Source organism: Trichophyton rubrum (assembly GCF_000151425.1).
Source record: "Trichophyton rubrum CBS 118892 genomic scaffold supercont2.5, whole genome shotgun sequence".
Taxonomy (NCBI): Eukaryota; Fungi; Ascomycota; class Eurotiomycetes; order Onygenales; family Arthrodermataceae; genus Trichophyton; species Trichophyton rubrum.
In genome coordinates this window covers 1,634,165-1,651,797 of record NW_003456424.1, presented here as the reverse complement: position 1 = coordinate 1,651,797, position 17,633 = coordinate 1,634,165, and the positions used below count along the sequence as shown (strand labels likewise).

General features: G+C 49.8%; 11 protein-coding genes across 17 annotated transcripts; 5 read left to right on the top strand and 6 right to left on the bottom strand.

Annotated features, from left to right (window-relative positions):
• Positions 1–304: 304 nt before the first annotated feature.
• Positions 305–1,905, bottom strand: TERG_12274 (uncharacterized protein). Its single transcript, XM_047751255.1, has one exon. It carries the CDS (start codon positions 1,189–1,191, stop codon positions 721–723), a length of 471 nt encoding a protein of 156 aa, XP_047606580.1. The 5' UTR covers positions 1,192–1,905; the 3' UTR covers positions 305–720.
• Positions 1,906–1,960: 55 nt separating this feature from the next.
• Positions 1,961–2,719, bottom strand: TERG_05375 (uncharacterized protein; the record flags this gene model as incomplete). Its single annotated transcript, XM_003234736.1, has 1 exon — positions 1,961–2,719. One exon carries the CDS (start codon positions 2,717–2,719, stop codon positions 1,961–1,963), a length of 759 nt encoding a protein of 252 aa, XP_003234784.1.
• Positions 2,720–3,279: 560 nt separating this feature from the next.
• TERG_12273 (uncharacterized protein) lies at positions 3,280–3,591 on the top strand (the record flags this gene model as incomplete). Its single annotated transcript, XM_047751254.1, has 1 exon — positions 3,280–3,591. One exon carries the CDS (start codon positions 3,280–3,282, stop codon positions 3,589–3,591), a length of 312 nt encoding a protein of 103 aa, XP_047606579.1.
• A 78-nt stretch (positions 3,592–3,669) lies between these two features.
• Positions 3,670–4,037, top strand: TERG_05374 (uncharacterized protein; the record flags this gene model as incomplete). Its single annotated transcript, XM_003234735.1, has 3 exons — positions 3,670–3,796; positions 3,858–3,934; positions 3,996–4,037. The coding sequence occupies 3 exons, from the start codon at positions 3,670–3,672 to the stop codon at positions 4,035–4,037; spliced, it is 246 nt and encodes an 81-aa protein (XP_003234783.1).
• Positions 4,038–4,140: 103 nt separating this feature from the next.
• On the bottom strand, positions 4,141–5,253 carry TERG_05373 (uncharacterized protein). The gene is made up of 2 exons (XM_003234734.2): positions 5,044–5,253; positions 4,141–4,985 (listed from the first exon to the last, which is right to left on the bottom strand). Exons 1-2 carry the CDS (start codon positions 5,172–5,174, stop codon positions 4,190–4,192), a joined length of 927 nt encoding a protein of 308 aa, XP_003234782.1. The 5' UTR covers positions 5,175–5,253; the 3' UTR covers positions 4,141–4,189.
• Positions 5,254–5,303: 50 nt separating this feature from the next.
• TERG_05372 (uncharacterized protein) lies at positions 5,304–6,522 on the bottom strand (the record flags this gene model as incomplete). Its single annotated transcript, XM_003234733.2, has 1 exon — positions 5,304–6,522. The coding sequence occupies one exon, from the start codon at positions 6,520–6,522 to the stop codon at positions 5,428–5,430; it is 1,095 nt and encodes a 364-aa protein (XP_003234781.2). The 3' UTR covers positions 5,304–5,427.
• Positions 6,523–6,589: 67 nt separating this feature from the next.
• On the top strand, positions 6,590–9,443 carry TERG_05371 (uncharacterized protein). 3 transcript variants are annotated; one of them, XM_003234732.2, is made up of 4 exons: positions 6,590–7,767; positions 7,848–8,123; positions 8,207–8,476; positions 8,533–9,443. In XM_003234732.2, exons 1-4 carry the CDS (start codon positions 7,633–7,635, stop codon positions 8,599–8,601), a joined length of 750 nt encoding a protein of 249 aa, XP_003234780.1. In that variant the 5' UTR covers positions 6,590–7,632; the 3' UTR covers positions 8,602–9,443. The 3 variants fall into 3 exon arrangements, with proteins under 3 accessions (XP_003234780.1, XP_047606577.1, XP_047606578.1); XM_047749969.1 differs by having other exon boundaries at positions 7,576–8,123; XM_047749970.1 differs by having other exon boundaries at positions 7,576–8,123; positions 8,207–9,443.
• Positions 9,444–9,466: 23 nt separating this feature from the next.
• Positions 9,467–12,009, top strand: TERG_05370 (uncharacterized protein; the record flags this gene model as incomplete). Its single annotated transcript, XM_047748422.1, has 3 exons — positions 9,467–10,788; positions 10,843–11,899; positions 11,932–12,009. The coding sequence occupies exons 1-3, from the start codon at positions 9,989–9,991 to the stop codon at positions 12,007–12,009; spliced, it is 1,935 nt and encodes a 644-aa protein (XP_047604404.1). The 5' UTR covers positions 9,467–9,988.
• A 230-nt stretch (positions 12,010–12,239) lies between these two features.
• On the bottom strand, positions 12,240–14,223 carry TERG_05369 (uncharacterized protein; the record flags this gene model as incomplete). 4 transcript variants are annotated; one of them, XM_047748421.1, is made up of 5 exons in its annotated part: positions 13,822–14,067; positions 13,662–13,705; positions 13,200–13,276; positions 12,972–13,146; positions 12,490–12,916 (listed from the first exon to the last, which is right to left on the bottom strand). In XM_047748421.1, the coding sequence occupies exons 1-5, from the start codon at positions 13,900–13,902 to the stop codon at positions 12,490–12,492; spliced, it is 804 nt and encodes a 267-aa protein (XP_047604403.1). In that variant the 5' UTR covers positions 13,903–14,067. The 4 variants fall into 4 exon arrangements, with proteins under 4 accessions (XP_047606575.1, XP_047606576.1, XP_047606574.1 ...); XM_047749967.1 differs by having other exon boundaries at positions 12,240–12,916; positions 12,972–13,276; positions 13,662–14,223; XM_047749966.1 differs by lacking the exons at positions 13,662–13,705; positions 13,822–14,067 and having other exon boundaries at positions 12,365–12,916; positions 13,200–13,447.
• A 36-nt stretch (positions 14,224–14,259) lies between these two features.
• Positions 14,260–15,585, bottom strand: TERG_05368. 2 transcript variants are annotated; one of them, XM_003234729.2, is made up of 3 exons: positions 14,827–15,585; positions 14,634–14,735; positions 14,260–14,574 (listed from the first exon to the last, which is right to left on the bottom strand). In XM_003234729.2, exons 1-3 carry the CDS (start codon positions 15,271–15,273, stop codon positions 14,551–14,553), a joined length of 573 nt encoding a protein of 190 aa, XP_003234777.1. In that variant the 5' UTR covers positions 15,274–15,585; the 3' UTR covers positions 14,260–14,550. The 2 variants fall into 2 exon arrangements, with proteins under 2 accessions (XP_003234777.1, XP_047606573.1); XM_047749965.1 differs by having other exon boundaries at positions 14,634–15,585.
• Positions 15,535–17,592, top strand: TERG_05367 (uncharacterized protein; the record flags this gene model as incomplete). Its single annotated transcript, XM_003234728.1, has 1 exon — positions 15,535–17,592. One exon carries the CDS (start codon positions 15,535–15,537, stop codon positions 17,590–17,592), a length of 2,058 nt encoding a protein of 685 aa, XP_003234776.1.
• Between the last annotated feature and the right edge of the window lie 41 nt (positions 17,593–17,633).

The window sequence follows — 17,633 nt, the reverse complement described above, 5'->3', positions numbered from 1 at the left end:
TCATATCAGGCTGCCAGCATCGGCATTCTGAATCTCCCTTTTCCAACACGTGAAGCCATCTATAAGTTGGTGCTCGACACGACGTACACGATGAAACAATCCATCCACCCCAACTGGGTAACCGGAGAGGTCATCGACGACACGGCGTCTTCGGATATTCCGACCCCATGGCTTTGGTCAAGATGCCCACGCATCACAAAGTACCACCTACACCCTGCAATCTTGCGCGTTAACCGTCAAATCTATCATGAGACGGTCACGGTCCTGGGCCGCCAGAACTTGTGGGTTGTTGTAAGCACATCGGATACTCGGATTGCTCAAGGCTTGACGGAGATGGGTGCCGCCCTCCCAATTCCGGCTAATTGGAGGGGCCTTGGCCTGCCTGGATACTCTCCGTATGTTTACCATGTGCCAATTGAGATGCAGGTCGAAGAAAACCCAAACATTGCCTTGGCTGAGCGGCAGTTTTTTGTCATGGCCCTGGGCTGCGTGTGGGACCTGGTCGCCTTAATGATCTCATACAGCAGCATCCCTTGGTCCCTGGTTGTCCGACTCAATGAGACCGATTTCTTCAGTCATCAACAGAAGCTCGACTGCATCGCCCGAATTGTCAAGATGCTGGAGCCGCTGAAACTCCTCGGGGAGGACGACTACTCCCGCACTGTGACCTTCTGGTTCCAGAACCGTATTGCTGGCGATAGGATAATCCAACTGAACCGCCTACAAATCAGATTCAGCTCTATCGAGCTGCTCGGTATGCTGCGGGAGTACGTGGACCCATTCAAAGCGGATCTGTGGCAGATCAACTGGGCCAAGGAAGACCTTAAGATGGCCGAATGGGGCTTTTTCTTCATCCATGCCATGAACAAGTACGGCGCCGAAGAGCAATATGGACGGATGTGGAGAGACACCCTGTGCATCGGCCACGCCCGTCTCATGATTATCCGTCTGGCGCAGGGTAAGCTGGTCCTGGCCAAACATCATGCCCAGCGCGCCAGCGACGTGGCTGACTTGCATGAAGTGACGATCTGGTGGTGCAAGGCCCTGATAAGCCGTATCACTGAGTGGGATGATCGGGTTCCCAACGGAGACACTATTATCGAGGCTCTCCGCGCCATCTGGTGCCTGTGCTGGAACGAGCGCAAGAGTTGGTTCCATCTGCTGTGGCAGCATTACAAAGATGCTGAGCATGAAGCACACAGGACCATCGCGTACATGGTCTACCTGCTCGAGGGTATCAGATTGGTCCTGGCTATCACAAACGAAGCCAACGACTTGAAGAAGCAGGCGAAGCTATTGAACAACCTCATGTGTATTCAGGGGCAGAGTGTGAACGATGGCTGCAGTCCAGACCAGAGAGATTATCATAATCTCACTACTAGAAGTGTGATAAATGACAGCAGACTGCCAGACAGTGTCCAGCAGCAGAGCATAGAGGAAGGTTTGAACCTTTGGCGTCTCATCGAGTGAGCTTAGCTTCAATATTGGCCAAATTTTGGTTGAAGTTTGGAAGCCGTTGAGATCTCAAAATTCGAGTGGAACAATCATTACTTCGGAATCTAACGACTGGAATGAATAAACAGCAGTACCCAAGAGAGAGAGATAAAAGTGAAAAACGACAAAAAAAATATGAAATAGCTAGAAAGCACAAATAAAGGAGGTGTCTTTTAGTTAGTTCAGGTAGTTAATTAGGTAGAAGACAGAATGATACAGTCGAGCTGCATACCTTGATCTGATTTTGGTAGAAGTAGATACAAGATGTCAGCCTCAGAGACTCCAATATCTTATTGATCAGAAGGCATCGACAGCTCTTCTTGACGGCTGCAGGAAGGTATTAAGCAGAATGCTCACATTCACGGCCCTTGCAACAATACAGGAGGACAATATCAAGCAGGCAAGCCCCCCCCCCCCCCCCCCCCCCATCTCCAGCAACGACGGGCAAAGACAAAACGACAGACAATCAAGCGAGCTCAAAGACCTTCTGCTCTTGATTCTGGCCCTGAGCAAGGGACGCAGGACGGGGATGCGGCTCGCTGTCGATCTCCGAGACGGCCACTGAGCCGCGGGCATGCTCGACGCTGTTGGCCCAGCTGGAGCAGTGCGCCATCCTCTCCTGCTGCCGCAGCGAGGGCGACGCCAGCGACGGCGAGGTGGCCGAGATCGAGGTCGCCGTCTCGGATCCCATGCGCTTCTGCTCGTCGATGTCGGCCTTGAGCAGCAGCCGGTCGACCAGCACCGCGTGCGCCCGCCGCAGCGTCTTCTTCACGAAGCCCGTCGCCAGGACGTTGCAGCGCATGTTGACGTCCTCGCGCAGGTACAGCCCTTCCCGGGGGGCGCCCGGGATGCCTAGCTCGACGGTCTCGCGAGGCTCGCCGGGCATGTTGCCGCCGACGCTCCATTTCTCCTGGATGTCGAGGCCGGTGGGCGCGTAGACGTGCGTCTGCAGGCCGCCGGGCAGGTCGTGGAAGCAGGCCTTGTACGAGACGTTGCCGGACAGCAGGCCGCCGGGCAGATACTGCACGCGGTCCGTCAGCTCGTACCAGACGCAGTGGAATTCGTCGGCCGGCGCATGGGACGGCGGCGAGCAGCGCTTGAAGTCGATGACCAAGGGGTTCAGCTTGATCATCTCGCTGTGTTCGTGGAGGGTGCGCACCACCATCTCGCGGGTGATGTACGGCGGCAGCGGCGTGACGGAGGTGAAGACGCTGCGCTTGTACATCTTGCTGGCTGGGTCGAGTTACAGGCAGGCAGGCCGGGATAGCCGGTCGACGGACTCGTTGATGGGTTATACGGGTTGGACGATGATCTACGGGGGGGTTTTTTAATCATGCCTGGGTGGATGGAGGAGGTTGCTTTGCTTCCTGTCAGCCGCAGCCTTGTCCGCTGCAGTGGCTTGATAACCTTTCCTCTCCTCGACAGACGCTGGATAGACACATCCAGAAGGCATCAAGAGACGAGAGAGCCTCGAGAAAGTCTGGATGGGATCTCTCGGCACGATTATGGCTGCGATCGAGATATATGACAGGGATAACAGTTATATCAGGGCGGATATCAGACGGTTTGCCGGACGGGATAGCTACCAGGCCAGCAGTGACTACGAACGAACACTCGTTACTCGGACAGAGAACAGCCCGAGATGCGAGCATTCCGCACACGATGCAACAGTGACTTCTCCAGAGCGAGGACAGAGAGGCATGTTTCACCTGTTTCACCTCTGCTGAGGCCAGCGGAAGACGCCGCCGGAGATCTCGCGGACCTGGGCTGGGTCTAGTGCAGAAGATGTGTCTCTTTCCAACTGGAAGAACCTCCCAGGATACGCCCCTTTGTCTTTTTTACGGCGGCCAACTGGTCTGGCTGGGCATATCGCCATCTGGACGGACGCAGATCCAGCCTGTGACTCCATACGCTATGGCCAGCGCTGTCAATAATACGAGAAAATGGAGGATGCCAAAGAGTGGAAAGTCAAATATCAACTGTGAGCTGCTTATTTTTGGGTCGAATCTAAGACATCAATCGTGTTTTCCAAAGGGACGCCAACTGCTGTCTGCTGAGAGCCTGCTGGATATAAAAGACTGGCTGCCCTGCTGTTGAGCCGGTAGATCTCCCCAGATCAGCATCCAAATCTACATTCACTACAGTCCCACTATCAGCTTCCAAAGAGCTGTCAAAATGCGTTTCTCCAGCATCATCTTCTCTGTCCTCTCCCTCGTTGCCTTCTCCCAGGCCGCTGAGTGCCCTGCCGGAACCCAGCCCAACTGCTGCCAGAACATCAACGAGAACAAAGTCGGCTACTACTGTGAGTGAACTTGATAATCGTTGTATATCAAAGGCGTAGTCAATGACTGACAAAGAATTAGGTGCTGAGCCAGGTGCTACCTACTGCCAGGAGCCCGGCCAGGCTCTCATCCCAGTCTGCTGCAAGAGCTACAGCAACGTAAGTCGCCCTCAGTTGAAGCTCACAAATAGATACCAGGTGAACTAACTAGGGTATGCAGACTCCACGCGGCTACACTGGCCTCGAATGCACCAAACTTTGAATTGGCACTATGAATTATATATAGCCATGTTATATATATAAATAATAAAATATTTACCCTTAATCTATACAATAATAACCGAGAGTAAAAAGTTATATTCCTCCCGAAATAAAAACCCTCAAGTAGTCAAAGTGTCAAACCAAATGTGTCTATCAAGTAGAAAGCCATAGATCATGAATTCCCCAAGCACCGGCCGTGAGACTGAGAACTCCCACCAGACTGGCCGGAACCCCTATTCCGCCGTCTACGCTCCAATGCAGACACAGGGGCAGCCATGCAAGGTTGTTGACCATGCTCTTCCTCCACGCCTTGAACTTTGCAGCCATCTTGACAGCCTCTTCCTTGGTCTTCTCGCGAACTCCCTTCTCAGCCTCTCCAATGTCTTTCTTTGCACCCGCTTGGCTCTTCTGTCCTTCAGCAGCAGCAGCAATCTGGCTCTCCCGCGCCAGCCGGACAAATTCAAGAAGTACATGCACCAGCCACGCCCTGACACTCCAAAGGGACCACTTGGACAGACTGCCCCATCGCTCGACGGCGCGCTTGCTGAGAACCCCCTTGGAGGCCAGGAAGGCTACATTTTCAAGCAGCTGGAAGAGCACGCAGGCAAGCACCTGCCCGTACGCAATGGCTCGCAGCACGGGATCTGCCGGTGGTGATTTGTATGTCGAGGAGCCCCAGGCCCAGAGCGGGAGGAGGCCGAGCAGCCGTAGCGAAGTGCGTGTTTCTGATACCAGGGATGCGAGAGCCAGCAGATGCGGGTGTGACGAAGCTGCAGCAGCAGTACCGCCGGCGGCCTTGGAGGGAGGAGTGACTGCCGGTTTCCTTCCGAGGGCTGCGAGAGCCAGCTGGTTCAATCTGCGTGAATGCGCGAGGGCGTAGTGCAGGATATGCGCCGAGTAGCCAACGGTAGCAAACGCCCGTTCAGTCCCATGCGCGCTGGATATGAATCTGCATCTTCGGTTAGCAGTAATTCGGCCCCAAATGGCCAGACGAGGAAGACACTCACTTGTTCAGACGCAGGATGGTCGAGTCCACGGCTGCAAGCGCAGAGGGCGGCTTCTTCGCCTTCTTCTCGGCCTCGACGGGCTGCGGCGCGACGTCCACCAGCACCGTCGACTCCGTCAGGCTCTCTTCCATCGTGTCTGCTTCTTGACCTGCAGGCAGTGAGCAAGCAGGTAATAAATAACTAGTAATCGACGGTGAAAGGGGGAAGTTCTTCAGGATTAAAATCATGGCCGAGCAAAAGGCGCAACCTTTCTCCGCCAGTTTCAGCCGAGGCCCGATTCTGTCTATATCAATGAAGTCGTGAGATTAATTCATTCATTCGTGCATTAGATAGCTATCAGACCAAAATATATACAGGAAGGTAGCCAAACAGTCCACGCCGGCCTCAGTTTTGCGTCTCTTCTGTGATCTCGTCCTCCTCTCCGTGTCTGTCTGTGTCGTGGTCTGGCTGCTCGTCTGGTGTATCGGCCCCCCGGTCGAGAGACGCAAATGGCGACCCCCGTTCGAAGCAGAACTTGGGCATCCGGACCAGTCGAGGCCGTCTCAATGGTGTCTCTGGCTTCTCTGGCTTCTCTGGCCTCTCTGGTCTCTCTGGTCTCTCTGGTCTCTCTGGTCTCTCTGGTCTCTCTGGCTGGTCGTGGTCCTGGTCTGCCGTGCGGTTGAGCTGCCCGTAGACAAGATCTGACCAGCAGTCCTTCCAGACATCTCCCATGGATGATTGCAATGATACCCTCTGGCCGGGCCTCTTGTCGTTCCCGGGGAGCTCCGGCCGAGGGAGCGGCCGCCTGATCTCGCTCATGGGGATGTCGAAGATGCTGGCTGGCTGGCCGATGGCAGCTTTCTTAAGCAGCAGCTCGTTGTTCTCACTGCACAGTCCGTTCAGGCTCTGCCATGCTCTCTCGTGGTGGCTCGGCCGGCAGCGTAGGCAGTATACCTTGTGGCATTCCGGGACGACAGGCCCGTCGTGCTCGCTGATGATGTTGTTGATTCTGTCGCTGATGCTGTTGCTGTAGCCCCTTGCTGGCGCTGCGATACCCGGGGGCGGCCGCATTGGTATACCGTACCATGCAAGCATGTCTGCCTCTACCTCTGCCATCTCGCGCTCTTCCGCATGGCGCGTTGCCTCCGTGCGCATACCCTCGAGGACGGACGCCCGCTGCTGCTTGAGTGTCACGACCTCCTCCTCGGTGTAGTGGCCGTCCGCGACGGCCTTGCTCATCCAGTCGTTCAGGGGCAGCTCCAACTCCTGCTGCTGCAACGTCTCGGGCGACAAGTCGGAGCCCGTCTCTGCCAGGCCGCGGATGAAGCCGTCGCTGAGAGTCCGATCCTGGTCTTCGGCGCAGACATATACCCAGCGCGTCTTATTGCCGAAGCCGCAGCGTGCGCACCAGAGTCTGTTGTCAGTGTCAAGGACGCGGGAGGTGCAGACATGCGTGCAATCCGCACGCCAGTAGCCTCGTGAACCACGTCTGAGACCCATCTACTCTCTTTCGTCTCGGTCGGCTCTTTGTTCTCGTTATATAATATATATATATATATAGTTATCTTTTCGGTGGCTCTTTTGTGCGGGAAGGCATAGACCTGCTGAGCTGCTGCAGTGAAGCCACGAATAAGAAGAAGATGGTCAGGAAGGAGGCAATACTGAGGATTCTGCTGCTTATGACGATTACGATGCCGGCTACAATAGCCCTATGCCCTGATGGCTATGACGATGGGAGGAAGAAGTCTGCGTATATATTTTTGGTGAAAGTGCAAACATGGGTCAAGAGAGACTTTGCCTTTCCACAGTGATTTTGTTTTATTTGATATTTTATACCTAATGTGGAGGTTATGAAGGTAATAAATCTACCCTGTATCTCTAGAGAACCCCTAATATAAGAATATAGAAGGTGATTCTACCTCTGTACATGTATTATACTTGGTAGCGGCAGCGACACAGCTTCTTTACTCTCCTCCCTTATTCCTCTGCTATTCTGTGTCCTCTTCTTCCACCGCCGTCGCCGTCATCGCCGTCATCGCTATCAGTCGTCCTCGTCTTCTATATCTCTTCTTATATCTTGGTCGCCTTTTCCCGAGAATCGCCCAATCGGGTAATCAACTTCAGCTTCAACTTTTCCTTTTCGAGCCTTCTCGACTTCACCTTAAAATACTTTATTTCGACGACCTCCATCGACTTCGCCAACGACATCGACTTCGCCGCCGTCTTCTGCCTCTGCCAGCTTCATCTTCTGCCTCCATCGCTCGCTGTCGTCTCTATCTTATACTCAAGGAGTAGTGATCCCTGCCAACCTCGGCTGGACCACAACAAACAAACGCTAGCTCCAGCCCAGCCGGCTCGACGAACGCGACAAAACAGCCTGAAAAACATCACCTCGTCCCCTCCGCCCGGCCGTCCATAAAACCAGCCGCCATCGTCCGCTCGCACCAGCCAGAGACATCTCGCCTGTCCCGCCGCTGCTCTCCTCCTCGCCCTACCGTCGCCTCGCCCAATTCATCGCCTTCTCGCCCGCTCGCTCGTCCTGCCGTTGTTGTTGCTGTTACTGCTGCTGCTCCTGCTGCTGCTATCCCCTGGCCCAGCCTTCCAGCAACCATGACGACCTCCGTCAAGTTCGAGAAGGATACCGTCCGCACTGCCGGCACCGCCGCTACAAAGGCCAGCGAGGACCTCGTTCATGCGGTCGGTGAACGGCTGACTGGCGGCAAGTCTCAGAATGGCTACCTCGCCGTATGTCGTCTCTCTCGTTATTGTCGTTGTTGCTGCTGTCGCGGTGGCTGGCATGGACTGCACGGCTAACATCTGTCCAGGCATACCTCAAAGAGCTCCAGTCGAACCCGCTGCGAACCAAGATGATCACCTCTGGTGCTCTCTTCGGTATCCAGGAACTGCTCGCCTCGTGGATCGCGCATGACCGCAGCAAGCATGGCCACTACCTCAACTCCCGCATCCCCAAGATGTCGCTCTACGGTGCCTTCATCAGCGCGCCGCTCGGCCACCTGCTCGTCGGCATCCTACAGAAGATCTTTGCCGGACGCACCAGCCTCAAGGCAAAGGTCCTCCAGATCCTCGTCAGCAACCTCGTTGTATGCCCCCCCCCCCCAATTGTTAACTCTACTACACCTTGTTTACAGGCTGGGCGCCTAACTAACGACAACGACAATTACAGGTCTCTCCCATCCAGAACGTAATCTATCTCACCTCAATGGCCATCATTGCAGGCGCTCGAACCTTCCATCAGGTCCGCGCCACCGTCAAGGCCGGCTTCATGCCCGTCATGAAGGTCAGCTGGATCGTCTCGCCGCTTTCCCTGGCCTTTGCCCAGCAGTTCCTCCCAGAACACACCTGGGTCCCCTTCTTCAACGTTATAGGTTTCATTATCGGAACCTACATCAACGCTCACACCAAGAAGAAGAGACTGGAAGCTCTCAAGCGCAAGGTTTGTGTCTCTCTTTCCAGCTTACATACGACATCATACTGACAATAAACCTATAGCAATACGGCTCCGGAAAGAGTTCAACCGGCCGCCCAGAAGATTACCCACCACCACGACGCGACTACTAACTCTAGTTTTCTCCAAGGTACACTAACAAAAGGCCCACAGGAACTACCTAGAGACTGAAAAAAAAAAAATTCCCATCCGAAATCTCGCCTGCCGTGTATATTCTTTGCATCGCGGAGTTCCGCCCCATTTATCCGCGCCAATCAATATATCGACCATATATTTCCAGGATAGATTTTCAACCTGCGATATCCTCCTCCTTGATCACGCCTCCCCTTTCGCCTCCTTTCCTTTGTTATACGGCCTTCTGATTTTTCTCGTTGCTTTGGATCCCCCCGTTGATTCCTTTTTTGACTGTTCATTCTCCCTCGATTCTCGCAGATTGGTGGACTCCAGCGGCAACCTGCAACAAAACAAGCTGAAATTTTTTTTACAACATTTCTCCCCGAATGGATGTTGAATCTTACTTCACACCCAACCCTTCATCTCTGTTTTGTTCGGCCCGATCCCTCCCTCTCTGTTGCCCCTTTGAGCCACTTCTTTTGCTTCTCATGTACCTCTATATATGCCCGGTCCCGACTTAATTCTACGTGATATTGAATGAATTTCTGTTTTCCTTTCCTACGTAGCACTCCAAGGCTTATCTGGAACTATCTAGAATAATTGCTTGGTGATTGTGATACCCGTTTCTCCCGCTAACTGACCAGGCGTTGAACCCTTTGATATGCTAACGTCCAGCAAGTTTGCGCGACTCCGGCCAACGCTCTTACTGTGTAACCAAAACAACCCAACCGTCCGTCTCTACTCCCCGAAATCAATAGCCAGAAGAGTCTGAAAGCAACCAACCGGCTACCGCGTCCCAGCATGCTCAACTCGTTCCTGACTCCATGACGTGGTCCTTTGCTTATGGACGTTTGTTTCCGTTCGAGGGTTGACGTTAACCGTGAGACAAGAGGCCAGACGTCGCCTTGAAAGATGGCAAACCTGATGTCAATGTTTGGATTAGGCATCTCTCTTATCCACTGAAATGAGTCAAGCTGTCAGCGCTGGTCACTTTCTGTGTTTCCATTGACAAACTATGATGTATGCGTCTTCAAAAATGACCATCTGCCGAATACCCCTGTATGGCGACTACCAGCAATAAGAACATCATGGTCCCCCAACATTCTTATATATTATTACTATCAAATATCAAACATCACGCTGGACAACCTTGGGCAGACACTTTGCATTGGTGTCCAAGCGGTCCGCTCCGTGTGACATCAAACATGGAGCCCCAACATTTAGCAGTAATGGATGATGCAACCATAAATGCACCGCTGCATTGGAAGAGCCATGTTATTTAAACAGCCAGCCTCGCATTTGCTACTCATACAGGACAGACAGATTCTTACCAAGTCTATCTCATGGAAATTTCATTCTATCACATCTTCGTTGCCCTAATATATCATGTCTCCACATCCAAAGTGCATCTGTCGTACCTATCCTGAAGCGTCTGAGGAAAAGTCTGGCTGCGGATTACGAGCGTTGAAGGCATCTTCCCTTCATAGCATAGGAATCAGCGAAGTCCTAGCAACAAAACTAGCCCTTGATGCACTTGAGAGTTTCCGCGCTCCACATCTAGAAACGCCTCGTTGCCCCTTGCATGGCTACAAATACCTCCCCTTCAGGCTGTTCAACACTCTCGACTCACATCTTTTCCGTGGCGTGCTTAAGGACCAAGTCTACCTCAGATGGTCGAATATTCTACCCTCTTGCGTACACGGGCTGACCAGCAAGCCAGGCTCACGAGACAAAAGAATCACAATCGACCTCCAACATGCCTTGATAAAGGACAGCTCTGCCGAAGGAATCATATCTATTCTCATACATCATATGGCTCACGCCTACTTCCTTGCTTGCTGTGGACCGCCCAGCTTGGGTAAGAACCGTTCGGAAAGACAGAATCTCGGCCATGACCTAGCTTACAGCACACTGGTATATAAAATTATGGATGTCTTCCAACCTCAGGGTTTCAATAGAATGCCAAACTTGTTCCTTTTCGATCGTGCTCGGCACCATCTGAATGATCAGCGTCAGCTTTGTCGCGCCGAACGAACAGTGGCTAATTTAGCCGAGCCCGGTAAATGCTGTACCTACCAATCGACGGATTTCTTAGACAGGAAGACATGCAGTGATTACACCTTAACCTTGAAGGAGTTACACTTGAAGCATGGGCATAATGGAAAATCAGACCTCGGGGATCCATAGTAAGTTAAGTGTTCCTCGTTGTAAAATATGCATACTGATCTTGTATACCTCAGTCCGAAATCACACTATATCCATGTCGTTGACCTTGTGAAACAGAGATTTACGCCAGTATTGCGCAGTCAATATCGGTATCGATTAAAGGACTATATTGAACTACACTATGAGAACTACGCTGTGCCATTCCTACGCTCTGACCTGAGGAAGGACTGCTCTTTAGCTTCTAAGATATCAGAGGACGTTAACTTTCTGAACATACCGGCCCCGTCTCACCAGATATTCTGCGCCTTTTACTCATACCTCCTAAATGGCGACTACCCCCCAGAATTGGTCAAAATTACATCCCCTTATATCACAGCGAGAAACGCTGAAGGCCCTCCACTGATACTGACTTATGTGCCTGAACTTGAGAACTTCCTCGCTACTGATATCAGGATGTTCAGTTTAGCAAGTATGTTGGATTTCTCGGATCTAAGGGACAGTGCCATGCACAGAATGCATTCTCTGAGTGAAACGCATGCGAATCCAATATCGATCCTTCAGGAAATATACAACAGTCCAACCAGGAATGATGATGACAGAGATAGATTGCGACGATGGGTACTAGAGTTCCTTGCCAAGGGCGGCAAGGAGCGTGGATTTACCAATATAGGCGTCCTGCAAACAGGTCAGTGGAGCGATGGTCTTGCAAAGCTACGGAAGGAAAACGGCTTGTTCAACATGGACTATTCAACTGCATTCGAAAGTTTGATCTTGGAAAAGGCATCGGCTTGTATAAGTGCGTACAATGAGGCGAGTCGAGCAACCGGGCATGCTGCAGGTAACCCAAGCGAGGCCTTCAACATAGGAACCTTATCCTCTGAGGAATTGGAACTGCTACGTCAAGTACATCCTCAGATGTCAAAGCTCTACGAAACAGCTGTTGCCTCAACACAGAAACAAGCTCCTGGGCCCAAGATGGATGAGCACAAAAATAATGATTGCGGATCTGAGCATTGTTTCTGTCATGCCAACCAACAGAATCGCCACCATCCTCGCCGACACCAGCAGCAGCAGCAGGAGGAGGATCAAGATTCTGATGCTTCCTTCTCTCAGTGTCCCTGCCTCTATTGTGTACCTGTTCTCAATGAGCCGAATATACTTAGGCAAGCTCAAAACCCCCAGCATTGTTTGAATGTTACCACCCCCCTACTCTTCTCACCAAGCCCCCAGACCACATGTAGCCCTATAAATCTTATACCAGTTTCCACCCACCACAGATTTAGATGAAGAGAGAGAGCAGAAAAGTTTTGGGCATTGTTTTTGTTTGCAGTTGTATGGCGTATGTAACATAACCTCCGGTGAGCTACTAAAAGTTGTTTGCTTTCTGCTTTAGTTATACCTATTTTTTTTTTTTTTTTTTTTTTTTTTTTTTTTTTTTTTTTTTTTTTTTTTTTTTTTTTTTTCGGTTTGCGCAAAGCCGCCAATTATGAAGGAATTTTTTTACGTAGTTATTGCGGGCATATTTATTTTGAGAGCTATTGTTGAACTATGCTTCAGAGAGTGAGTCTATGGAATGCAGTCCACGCCGACTTAGCGAGCAAATAACAAGGTGGTGTTCCATCATAACGATAGAGCAGTATGAAAACTTCAAAATAAAGGCGGAATATAATGGCGTAATGTCCAAATCGATGTACCTCACATAGTAGTCCGGACTATACCCATCATTGCTGCATTGCCGTCGCTCCCTGCTTCTCTTTAACAAAGGCAACAAAATCATCGATAGCTCCCGGCCAAGCAGCATCAGAGCTCCACCAATCCATGGACTCATCCTCCATGGTTTTGCGCATCAAAACCTCCGTTTGCTCCCACAGATCCTTATTAATCGGGCGCTTATGTTTAGTTTCAATAAATTCGATCCACCATTTCAGCCATGGAACAGACCTGGTCTCCCATGCAACGCCACCGTTCTCTGAGGTGAAGAAAAGCTGCCACTGTTCAACAGCAAGTTCTATGTTAACGTTGCGCTGGCCCTGCATTCGACACAGTAAGAAGGTATAGCGATATACTCGTCGGAAGTAATTTGGGTCATCCAATAACAGTTTGCGCAGGCCATTCGCATACGAGGCTTGTTTCTCAATGGTATCACACCTAGAAAAGCTGTGAGTAGATAAGAGCTGAATACACAGATTTGAGGGAAGCAGACTCAGTGGTTCCTCTCCATCCTTCGACAAACCCTTCTCGGGTGAATTCTCCCATGGATGGAGAACGTAATAGCTCGGCTACAGCAAGACAGGCGACCTCATCTAACCTGACCTGAAGGTCACCAAAGTACTTCATAGCTCCATTGATTCCAATTTCATCAGGGCTGTCAGGGTCATCTAGGATCCCCATTAGTACAGTGAGGAAACAAAATCATGGGTGGCTCTTTTACCTCGATACTTGTCAAATATCTTGTTCACCGCAGCGGTTTTTTCCTGTACTGTTCCTGACTGTCCGTTCTGAAAGTAGCTGCATTCATATATTTGGTTAGCATGAAATTTTTTATGTGTTAATGTCATTATAATGTAAATCATGGAAGATATGGGGAGCAAAATGATTTATTGGTAGGTATAACAATTCATGACACTGCCAGGTAGAATGTCTCATAACATTGGTATGAAAATTGCAAAAATCGGAGAGAAGACTTTTAAAACCTGCCAGCCGCTTGTGACAAGGGAACACTCCCCTCCACCATTACCGTGGACGGCTAAAATATGCGTAGGATGCCGGGCCTAACTATCTGGTATAGATCCTAAATGTCGGAGGGCAGTTGAGGGGTAACAAGAACAGCATGGATGAAAAGCGATAGGGTAGTAGCACTTAAGAAGAGTGATGAAGCCGCAAAGAGACATACTCATCGATAGCTTGGTCTACTTTCCAACCATTTGCTTTGAGACACTGATATCATTTACAGTCAGTTATAGTCAGCATACAGCATACGCCGGGTGTTGGAGGCTTCTGCTTGAGACCACGGCCGAAAGTACGCGTGCAGGGTAAGCTGGTTGATGCTGTACCTTTGTAGCAACGCTGTCTTTTGCTCCAGTAACGCTCACAAACTGCGCTATAGCACTTTTCTGGCTCGAGCTTGGAGGCATGGCTAGTGGGTATCAGAGGGGATGCAAATTGGTCCGTGATATCCTTTTTCGAGATAGATAGGGCTACAATAACGTGGCGTAGCTCCAGATGTAGGGGTCACGTTTCTTCTTCCGTTTCCTTCTTTTCTCGCTTTCTTTTGCTTCTATGTTGATTTTATTTACTTTGAAGTAAAAAGAAAGAGAGAGAATCAGAAAACGCACGGACGTTACGAAGGGTGATGAACTGTGTCACATGACACTAATTTGAAGTGGGAATAAGCTTAAATTGATTATGTATGTAATTCTGTGGAAGGAAGGTGCGAATCAAGTATCTATAAAATGAATATTTGTACCCCTCAATATTAATAATATCTATACAAGAATGAAGTAAAGTAGAAACCTGAAGTATATGCCATCAATGAAAGTAAGGGAACTCGGATTGCAAGGAGATTAAATGCTTGAAGATACAGATTGCTGGATGAGGCTTAACTGTTTCGGCTTGGGGGCGCCAGTACTCAAAGAGCCATAAAACTAAAAGGACTAGCAGGACAATATTTTCAATAGATAGATCACTTTTAAAAGTACAAGCCGTATATCACGATAGAACTCCGGTAGCGCAAAAACACCAGTGCCAATATGTACCTGTCAAATAAAGAGCCGAAGCGTCGGTTATGTGGTAAAAAGGGTATCCTCCTGAAGCAAGTTGTTAATAAGTGCCAACGAAGTAGAACTTTGCAGAAATCAAATCTCACCTCTCTCAAGTATTCACCAATATCCCCTTGTCTAAATGCCACAATTCCAGTTGGATCTAGCTTCCGAGCCTCCATAGTCGAGCGAGCAGTTACCCCAAAGCCCTATATGAAAACCATGAATTAGCAAGCCGTGTTATATATACTCGATTTAAGCAAATATCAGGCATGCGGGACATGGGTATATAAGACTCACAAGAGGGGTATCGTCCATTGACAAAACAACTACTCCCTGATGCTCCGGGCAATCTTCGCTCCATCTGCCAACGTGCGCTTTCACAATGTTTCCACCATACAGAAAAGGCATCTCTCCATTAGGCTTGATCCATAGCTTATGTCTGGCATGTGGTGCTATAACATCCAGTGCTGTGATGTGCAATCTGAATTTTCCAGTCTTTGTGAATTTACCGAGACAGGTTCCTATTGATAGCAGGTTGGGTCTCGCAATGGATGTCGCAAGATTCGCTACCGAGAGTCGGAGGTAGTAGACCCTAGAGCCGTGGAGCCTGAAAACATATCGATCATCTGCGGACTCGTCGCCAGAGGTGGTGGGAGGTGCGATGAGATGGTTAAGAGAACGCCCGGTGTAATTCGCTAGCTTTGCGAAGAGCGTCTGAGTCTCGGACTCTGTAAGAGGGCGCATGGTTTAATATTCGTTAACTTTCAACTCTGATAAAAAGTTTTTCCTTAGTCTCTTCTTCGCATGTATGACTTCAATGGTTGGTGTTTGGCAGCTGTCAATATATTTGCTGTCGCAAGAATTCCTTTATCGATAATTGAAATTTTAGAGTTTGAACTCTTGGCAAAACTTTTCATGCTGTGAAATTTTATTTACTTACTTTTGACCGGCCCTGAAAATTGCATCAATTGAAGAAAATATTCAGTCACCTTTCAATGACAAATAATGGCAGCTCATGTTTCTGTAAAGAGGAGACGGCTGAGCCCGTCAGATGATTCATCGCATCTGAAAAGCAAATTTTACAACCAGGCTGCACAATGGGACCTGGAACAAGACTACGAGCGAAGACCGCGGAAGACGAAGGGCAAGGAAAAGAAGCGGCTGCCGATAAAGACACAGGAGGGGACTTTGGAGCATCTAGAGGAAGATGAGAGACTCGAGGAAAGCTCAGAGAGTGACGTTTTTTCGTCTGAGGTGGAAGACGGTGAACCAGCTATGATGACCGCAACAGTTCCTGCGCCAGTATCATCTGTGCCTCCCAAGGTTCAGATATTGGAAGCAAAAGAGGCCCTGGCACGAATAGCATCACTGATAAATGAAGAGCCTGAGGAGCACATGGAGCTTTTTAAGAAGCTAACGGAGATGACAGCATCTGCGTCACTTCCAGCCGTGAAGAAACTTGCCCTGGCCACACAAGCAGCCGTTTACAAAGACGTTATTCCCGGCTATCGGATACGGCCACTAGAAGGCGAAGAGCTGACTGCAAAGGTTTCCAAAGAAGTAAAGCAACTCCGTGCGTTTGAACAATCCCTTCTCTCTGGTTACCGAGAATATGTGCAGCAGCTGGCCACACTTTCTCGAGCAAAGCAGGGGAGCGAAACATACAACCCTGGCCTGAAAAGCTTATCCATCAATTGTGCTTGCAGTCTACTAACTTCTGTGCCGCATTTCAATTTCCGTGGGGAGTTGCTGAAAATTCTGGTTGGACAGCTAGGGCGCCGACAGATAGATGCAGATTTTGTCAAGTGTCGTGAAACTATAGAGGAGGTATTCTCCAAAGACGACGATGGCACCATCTCGCTGGAAGCTGTCACTTTATTGTCAAAGACAATCAAAGCAAAAGAATTTAGGATCCGACCAAGCGTCCTGGATACGTTCCTTCATTTGCGGCTACTCTCAGAATTCTCGTCCAAAGGCTCTAAGGATGCAATCGATAAAGAAGCAGATGAGAACAATAATGGAAAGAAGCCAAAGCAAAAACGAGAGTTTCGAACCAAAAAGGAACGAAAATTGATGAAAGAACGAAAGATTGTGGAAAAGGATATGAAGGAGGCTGATGCTCTAGTAAGCCATGAACATCGGGATAAGATGCAAGCAGAAACCTTGAAGCTAGTATTCACCACATACTTCCGCACACTCAAAACACGCAACCCTGAACTTGTGGGGGCTGTTTTAGAAGGGCTTGCCAAATATTCCCATCTAATTAATCAAGACTTCTTTGGAGACTTGCTGGAAGTTCTTAGAGATTTGATCTCGCGATATACCAACTCCAACATCAAAGAGAATGAGGACAGGCGTGACGAGGAGGATGATGGCGATGAAGAACGATTCAGGATGAAGGATACTCGAAACGCTACTCGAGATGCTCTCCTTTGTTCAACAACTGCATTCGCACTGCTTGAAGGCCAAGATGCCAGTAAAGCAGCCTCTTCCCTTCATTTGGATCTAAGCTTCTTTATAGGGAACATCTACCGTTCGCTACACGACTTGTCCTTGAATCCAGACATTGAATTCCACCCTAGCAAGTCACTCCGCCTACCTGAGCCAAACCCTTACAATGACAGTCAAAACGTCAGTAACTCAGGCCCAGATAGCACCGTCTTAGCAAAAAAAGTCGACTTTCAGACCCCTACTGTGCTCCTTATCCGGTGCCTGCAGTCAATATTAACTGCAAAAGCCAACAAAGCCCCGCCTCCCATCCGTATAGCAGGGTTTACCAAGCGGCTCATGTCTTCTGCACTTCAACTACCAGAAAAGTCAGCAACAGCAGTTTTGTCACTACTTACTCGTGCGGCGAAGCTACATGGGCGGAAAATAGCACCCCTATGGAATACGGAAGAGCGGAAAGGTGACGGAGTTTACGACCCCAATGCAGACGATGTGGAAAGGAGCAATGTTTTTGCCGCAACCATATGGGAAGGTGAATTGTTACGACTGCACTATTGTCCACAGGTTCGGGATGCTGCGAAGGAAGTTGAAAAGGCCATAGCGGTTGTAAAATAAACTTGCGACAAATAATAATAAATCAAATAACATCCCAAACC